At 38.7% G+C, this 8044-nt stretch overlaps 1 protein-coding gene across 1 annotated transcript; it reads left to right on the forward strand.

Annotated features, from left to right (window-relative positions):
* The first annotated feature begins 823 nt into the window (after positions 1-823).
* Positions 824-6168, forward strand: LOC111651354 (actin, non-muscle 6.2). The gene is made up of 9 exons (XM_023401343.2): positions 824-972; positions 2700-2824; positions 2906-3034; positions 3467-3577; positions 3798-3882; positions 4142-4303; positions 4458-4649; positions 4771-4952; positions 5568-6168. Exons 2-9 carry the CDS (start codon positions 2702-2704, stop codon positions 5709-5711), a joined length of 1128 nt encoding a protein of 375 aa, XP_023257111.1. The 5' UTR covers positions 824-972; positions 2700-2701; the 3' UTR covers positions 5712-6168.
* Positions 6169-8044: the final 1876 nt, after the last annotated feature.

The following is an 8044-nucleotide window of genomic DNA, read 5'->3' on the forward strand; positions in this document are numbered from 1 at the left end:
TAAATCTTGTCTTCAGCTGTTGGTCCTGATTTGCAGGATTTACTCGCAGCTTGAAACCGACACAAACAGTTTTAAAGTTGTAACATCAGATAAAATCGTCTGATGCAGGACGAAGAACCAGACGAACGTCACACTGACACATTCAAACTGAAGATAAACAAACATCGATCAATGAACTCTCACACACGTGACTGAGATTTACACGAGTAAACAAACAAACAAAAACAACATAAAACCTTTTTAATCCCACAGTGTGAATATTTGATGTCTATATGTGTTAATAATATATAATATTATATTATATATATTAACTTAATTAATTATATATTATATAAAGGGACATATATGTCACATATTACATTTCTGTGTGCGGAGCAAAGAGAAGGCTCAGTGGTTGGATGCTCCTCCATATTGAAAAAAGTCTTAATTTACCCAGAATTCATTGCACCATACTCCAAGAACTAAACTGCTTTGTGTGACAGATGAATTCAGAGTCTATCTGAAGCCTGTTTGTGAAATCTAAGAGAGTCTGTCTTTGTTACAGTGTCTGTAGAAATGATTCATTTCTAATTCCCTGTCACCTCTCTCTCCTCCAGCAGCTGAAACCTTTCCGGTGCGACGGACCAATCACAGCTCTCCTCCTGCTCAGGTGGAATCCATGATTTCAGTATGAGCCCTGCAGGTTGTGGGCGGGGGGCTGTCATCCCGCGTACCCGCTCCCCCTTGACAGATGCCTTCTCCAGCCAATCAGGACGCGAGTTTGGACAACATGGCGGATCATGCTCACCTGGACCAATCAGCGCGCGAGCTGAGGGAACGTTGCCTTTTATGGTCAACGCCAGCTAAAGTCCCGCGAACGCAAATAAAACCGGTGCGGTTTGGCTCGTGATGCTGCATTTACTGAACAAGTCTGGGGCAGAAAGACTCCCGCTTCACCTCACCGACAGACACACCCGAGACTCACCTGCACAGGTAAGAAGCAGCTGTGTTTTTTAATTTTAAAGTTGTTTTTATCTGAACTCTCACAAAACTAAAACCTAACTAAACCGCTACAGGTGAGTTTTTATCAGGCACAGATACTGAGTCACTTCAGGTGTGTTACCGGCAGCTGAGAGCGCGAGGTCTCTGCTTTATTCACCTTTTCCATCAGCGGTTTTCTCATCCTGGAAGTTTCAGCCTTTTAACAGTAAAAGAAAAGATTTAAGTTCATCCACAAAACTCATATTGTCCAGAAAATTAGTTTTTAAGGTTGAACTTTCTGGTTAAATTGAATCTTTTTATTTCAGGGTTACAGATAATAATAATTAAAAAAAAAATAATCCCATAACCAGGTGAAGGTAAACTGTAACCTGGTTTGAGATCAGCACGTTCAGGTAAAAACTACCTGACAAGATCTCTGCAAGTATGAAGATGTTGATCTGAAAATCAGCAGCAGGATTTTTCATCCTGATGAACTGAACCATCTGAGTCTGGAGCTGAAACTGAAATCAGCACAAACACAAATATACAGAAGGAAATCTGTGACCAGATCTTTCAGGTTTTTCTTCTCGTTGACTCTAATTGTTTGTTTGTCAAAAGGAGGTAAAATCAAAATAAACAAAACTCCAATCAAATTTATACAGTTTTTAGTTCAGGAGTAAAGAAACATTTAGGAAGGAATCTGTTTTTGTTATTTATAATTATAGATTTTTATTCTAAATCAGTTTGTTTCCTCACTGACTATTGTTCGAAGTGTTTATTTATTTGGTTGCAGCTGTTTGAGTGAATGAACTAATATCAGATGAATCTGAATGTCCTGAGGGAAGGGCTGCTCCTGTCTGCTTCCTGTTTCAGCCCCTCTTCAAAATAAAACCTCCTGAATTTCATGAAACAAACATTTCCGTTCCCTCATTAACTTCTCAACAGCTGGAGTTTACTTAAAAATAATTAATAATTAAAAAATAAAAAATGTGTATCGTGGAGAGTCGCAGCTCGGAGCCTGTGGAGTTTAACCAGGAGAGGTTTGTGTTCCGCCTGAACTGGTTTTGAAATCGTCCTGAAGCGACGGGACTTCAGGACACATAATTTAAGAGCATCTGGTTGGATGACTTGAGCTGCCGCGCCCGGCAAACAGCTGTCCTTCCTCTGGGCTGCTGGATGAGAAATGATTTTAAAAGATGGAGCAGACTGAAGTAAAAACTAATTCCACTCTTCAGTCTCAGAAAAAGGAAATAACAGCAAGATGCAGATTATTTTTTTATTAATTTATTTTATTATACTCTTTAAAGTCGGTGTGCTGAGATACTCAAGCTTCATCAACCTCAAGACTCATGAATAAGGATGAACCGTCACTTTAAAGACGCATTCCTGATATTTAAGTTTTCAAATCTGGAAACTTTAATGTAAAAATTTCAATGATAAACGGAGGAAAAGATTAAACGTCCTAACCTGATTTATTTCTTATTAGATGTTTGTTCTTTAAATATTATGATTAAATCTTTATTCAAAATGCAGTTTTAAAAAAAAAAAAAGTGGTTTGTTAAACAATTAGTTTGACACTGAAATTTAAAACTGCATGATTCTTTAATAAATATTATAATCAGGAGGTTTTCGGTTTGAGCAGGTGGTTCATCAGTTTAGAGACGAGGGGTAAATGAAGAACAAACGGGATGTTGGGAAATGTGTGGAGCAGCATGTTTAATCTAATTGTTTCCTTTCAGACATGGAAGATGAAATCGCTGCCCTCGTTGTTGACAACGGCTCTGGCATGTGCAAGGCCGGTTTCGCCGGAGACGACGCCCCCCGCGCCGTCTTCCCATCCATCGTCGGTCGCCCCAGACACCAGGTAAGAAACCTGAACGTCGCCTTCTGTCTCAGGTACATTAAACTAAATGCAGTGCATCACGTGACTGTTGTGTGGTTTCAGGGTGTGATGGTGGGAATGGGACAGAAGGACAGCTACGTGGGAGACGAGGCCCAGAGCAAGAGAGGCATCCTGACCCTGAAGTACCCCATCGAGCACGGTATCGTCACCAACTGGGACGACATGGAGAAGGTGAAGACTTGAGCATTGTGTTTACATGAGTTCACACCTGGTGTTAGGGCTCTGACACCTGGAGCTCAGACAGGAAACGGAGCTGAATCATCCCTGTGAAATCAGTGTCAGGGTTTAGTGCCATCTAGTGGTGAGGGTGCAGATTGCAACCAGCTCCATTCCATATGTAGATATTAAGGGCTCATCGTAAGATAATGAACAGTTAGTTTCAGGTGATTAACACTAATGAAAACATAATTATGAAAATTAATATTCCATTTCTGCCAAAGGATCACTAAATCTTACACTGGTCCTTTAACTGCAAAGTGAATACAGGACATGAGCAGACGACAAACACACCAAATTTATCTTTGATTTGTCTTCATCGTAAATCTGAAGCCAGCAGCTTTATGACTTGTAGTTGATCCTCTAACCGGCCGTCCTGTCCTGCAGATCTGGCATCACACCTTCTACAACGAGCTCCGTGTCGCTCCCGAGGAGCATCCAGTCCTGCTGACCGAGGCGCCGCTGAACCCCAAGGCCAACAGGGAGAAGATGACTCAGGTGTGTTCAGACTGTCAGCTGCTCTGGACCTGTTCAATGTATTACTGCATTTTTTATTTATTTATTTATTTTTTTTTACTTCAACTAATGGATCAGTATCCTGACCTACAATACATCCCAATAAAACCAGCTACTGAGTTTCAGTTTGGTCTTTGTCAGTTTAACTTTATTGCAGTTGTCATGGCTTCCACAGTGACATGCATCTTTGTCTTTGGTCCAGATCATGTTTGAGACCTTCAACTGTCCTGCCATGTACGTGGCCATCCAGGCCGTCCTGTCACTGTACGCCTCCGGTCGTACCACAGGTGAGAACTCATGTCTCTGCTGTAAGATCTTAAAACACTGTCACAAATCAGCTTTTTATAGATCCTGTTTTTAAAAAAAAAACAACAACTTTCCATTTCCTAAGAAGCTCAGGTCTGATTCAAAAGTAATTGAGCCTCTTGGAGCATCTAGTGGTCATTTAGAGGAACTGCAGCCATACACATCTCTGTGCTGGCCTTCATGTTGAACCATGAAAGCTGAAGGAGTTTCTTTTCTAACTGGCTGCTGTTTGTCTCACAGGTATTGTGATGGACTCCGGTGACGGTGTCAGCCACACTGTGCCCATCTACGAGGGCTACGCTCTGCCTCACGCCATCCTCCGTCTGGACCTGGCTGGCAGAGACCTGACAGACTACCTGATGAAGATCCTGACGGAGAGAGGCTACAGCTTCACCACCACCGGTACAATACAGACTACTGACTTTTACCTCTAAAGATATTTAGTCCAATTTATAATCTCTAATGTCTGAGGAGGTGAAGCTTTTTAATGTCTCAATATTTGTAGAGCCTGTTGTGTCTCTCGTTCTAACGCAAACCTTTAACCTCTGAACTCCAGCCGAGCGTGAGATCGTGCGTGACATCAAGGAGAAGCTCTGCTACGTGGCTCTGGACTTTGAGCAGGAGATGCAGACGGCGGCTTCCTCTTCCTCCCTGGAGAAGAGCTACGAGCTCCCTGACGGACAGGTCATCACCATCGGCAACGAGAGGTTCCGCTGCCCCGAGACGCTCTTCCAGCCGTCATTCATCGGTTTGTAACTCGCCTCGGTCAGCAGGACTGTACCACCAAGATGTCGCCCTACTTGAGTTTCCGGTCTTTTCTGTCTGAAGTTCAGTCAAACATTTAATAAACTCTTGTTCTGTGTGTTCAGGAATGGAGTCAGCTGGCGTCCACGAGACGACGTACAACAGCATCATGAAGTGCGACGTGGACATCCGTAAGGACCTGTACGCCAACACTGTGCTGTCCGGCGGCACCACCATGTACCCCGGCATCGCTGACCGCATGCAGAAGGAGATCACTGCGCTGGCCCCACCCACCATGAAAATAAAGGTACAGTCTCTATATTCATGCAGGTCAGTGAAGGTGAACTCAAATCAGTCACCTAATCCTTTACCTGAGGGTAAAGTTCAGTCTGCTGGCAGGTTTGAGTCTGACTATCAGTTCTGCTGTGAAACACCTCATTTGTTTTCTAAAGGGTCAGATCTGTAAACCTTTTTTAAATCTTTAGAAAAACATTAGTCAACTTGTTGTTTAATTAGCAGTGAATGTATCACTCCCCATTTCAGGGTATGAAAACACTTGACCTATTTTTTTATTTATTTTTTTAATTTATTTTTTTTAAATAGCTTTCTACCTGCAGAAACAATATGCTATGGCAGTATTTTTAACCAGATGGGGAGATTGAAACTTCCTGATTTTTCATTAAAATCTATCCGGTATTCTCCTGATCACAATAACAAAATGAAAACTCACTATGAAGCAGATTCTTTTCAGTTTTCTAAATTCAAGACAGTTTTTAAATGCTAGAGGTTTCAGACTTTGTCAACCTTAGACTAAAATCAAACCTGTCCAATATTTGTGAATTTAATAGATTTACCAATATTTCAAATCTGAAAAATCCCACATCACTGCTTCCATCTCACCTTTCCCTCCTCTCTCCTGCAGATCATCGCTCCCCCAGAGAGGAAATACTCGGTCTGGATCGGTGGCTCCATCCTGGCCTCCCTCTCCACCTTCCAGCAGATGTGGATCAGCAAGCAGGAGTATGACGAGTCTGGCCCCGCCATCGTCCACCGCAAGTGCTTCTAAACAAAACAAACCCAAACCTCCACGTCATCGTCCTCCGCCCCCCTGGAGAGGAAGCCAACACTTTCAACCGTTCCATCCACCTAGAAAAGTCTCTGGTTTATCTTGTGTGAACAGACTGAAAGATGTGAGACGCCGCACACAAGAATAATCCAGTGACTGTTTACATTTTAATGTTTCAGCAGCTTAAACTGAACTTCTGACGGACTGTCAAACATTTCTCAACATGTTAGTGTTACTCTGCTCACAGCTTTCACTCCTCTGGTGATAAACTACTGATGGTCAGAAAACAAACAGTATTATCACTGAACATCCTCTACCCATGTCTTTCTACCTCTTTAACAATCTAATGCATTAAATTGCACATCAACATTCAGCCTTTCTCATGTTCTGTTCAGCTGTGTAGGTGCTTTCCACCAGTGTTTATACTTTTCAATAAAATGCCAACATTTGATGTTTACAGCGTCTCTGTGGTCATTTGCTGTTTGATGCTTTGGTTTTCTTACTGTCCAGCCACTTTCAGATGGAAGGTGACCAAAACTGTTTTAATCAGTACACTACATTTTTATTACATTTTTGATGACTTACTATACTGTGACGTTTACATGACTTTTTACGCCTTGGTATACTATAATGTATTTAACTTTTTAAGCAATACTAAATTACAGCGCCTTAGTATAGTATAAATGTATTACTTTTTATGCATTATGCTGTGACATTTTCTATGACTTTTCATCCTTACTATACTATGCAGTTTGTCTTACTATATTTTAATGACTTTTTATACCCTAATATACCGACGTTTTTATGACTTTCGATGCCTTACTGTACTATGACGTTTTTTTTTTTTACGTCTTATGTCTTACTATACTAGGATGTTTTTGACTTTTTGTGCCTTACTATACTATGTCTTGTTATGCCTTACTGTACCATGACTTTTTTTTGACTTTATGTCTTACTATACTATGATGTTTTTTTGACATTTTATGCCTCACTATATTATGACTTTTTATGCCTTACTATACTATGTCGTTTTTATGAATTTTTTTGCCTTACTATAATATGACTTTTTATGTCTTACTATACTGACTTTTTATGCATTACTATACTATGATGTTTTTTTGACTTTTTATGCCTCGATATATTATGACTTTATGCCTTACTATACTATGACGTTTTTATGACTTTTTATGCCTTACTATATGACGTTTTTTTTACTTTTTATGCCTTACTATACTATGATTTTTTTTTGACATTTTATGCCTCACTATATTATGACTTTTTATGCCTTAATATACTATGACTTTTTATGACGTTTTATGCCTTACTATAATATGACTTTTTATGCCTTACTATACTATGACTTTTTATGCCTTACTGTACTATGACTATTTATGCCTTACTATACTATGTCGTTTTTATGAATTTTTTTGCCTTACTATAATATGACTTTTTATGCCTTACTATAATATGACTTTTTATGCCTTACTGTACTATGACTATTTATGCCTTAATATACTAGGAATTTTTATGCCTTACTATAATATGACTTTTTATGCCTTACTATAATATGACTTTTTATGCCTTACTATAATATGACTTTTTATGCCTTAATATACTATGACTTTTTATGCCATACTATACTATGACGTTTTATGCCTTACTACACTATGATGATTTTGTGACTTTTTATGCCTTACTATACTGTGACATTTTTATGACTTTTTATGCCTTACTATACTATGTCGTTTTTATGATTTTTTTGCCTTACTATAATATGATGTTTTTATGACTTTTTATGCCTTACTATACTATGACTTTTTTTTTGACTTTTTATGACTTATTTTACTATGTCGTTTTTATGAATTTTTTTGCCTTACTATAATATGACTTTTTATGTCTTACTATACAATGACTTTTTTCTTTACTTTTTATGCCTTACTATAATATGACTTTTTATGCCTTACTATAATATGACTTTTTATGCCTTAATATACTATGACTTTTTATGCCATACTATACTATGACGTTTTATGCCTTACTACACTATGATGATTTTGTGACTTTTTATGCCATACTATACTATGACGTATTTTTTACTTTTTATGCTTCGATACATTATGACTTTTTATGCCTTACTATACTATGTCGTTTTTATGAATTTTTTTGCCTTACTATACTATGATGTTTTTCTGACTTTTTATGCCTTACTATAATATGACTTTTTATGCCTTACTATAATATGACTTTTTATGCCTTAATATACTATGACTTTTTATGCCATACTATACTATGACGTTTTATGCCTTACTACACTATGATGATTTTGTGACTTT

Source organism: Seriola lalandi, unplaced genomic scaffold (assembly GCF_002814215.2).
Source record: "Seriola lalandi dorsalis isolate HSWRI2012SDOR001 ecotype SW California unplaced genomic scaffold, Sedor1 jcf7180002053593, whole genome shotgun sequence".
Taxonomy (NCBI): domain Eukaryota; kingdom Metazoa; phylum Chordata; class Actinopteri; order Carangiformes; family Carangidae; genus Seriola; species Seriola lalandi.

Excerpts from the sequence above, each read along its gene's own strand:
- LOC111651354 (XM_023401343.2), top strand. The coding sequence starts at position 2,702 with ATGGAAGATGAAATCGCTGCCCTCGTTGTTGACAACGGCTCTGGCATG. Across the intron at positions 3,883-4,141 it reads CGCCTCCGGTCGTACCACAG|GTATTGTGATGGACTCCGGT; the intron begins GTGAGAACTCAT and ends TTTGTCTCACAG. Across the intron at positions 4,650-4,770 it reads CTTCCAGCCGTCATTCATCG|GAATGGAGTCAGCTGGCGTC; the intron begins GTTTGTAACTCG and ends CTGTGTGTTCAG.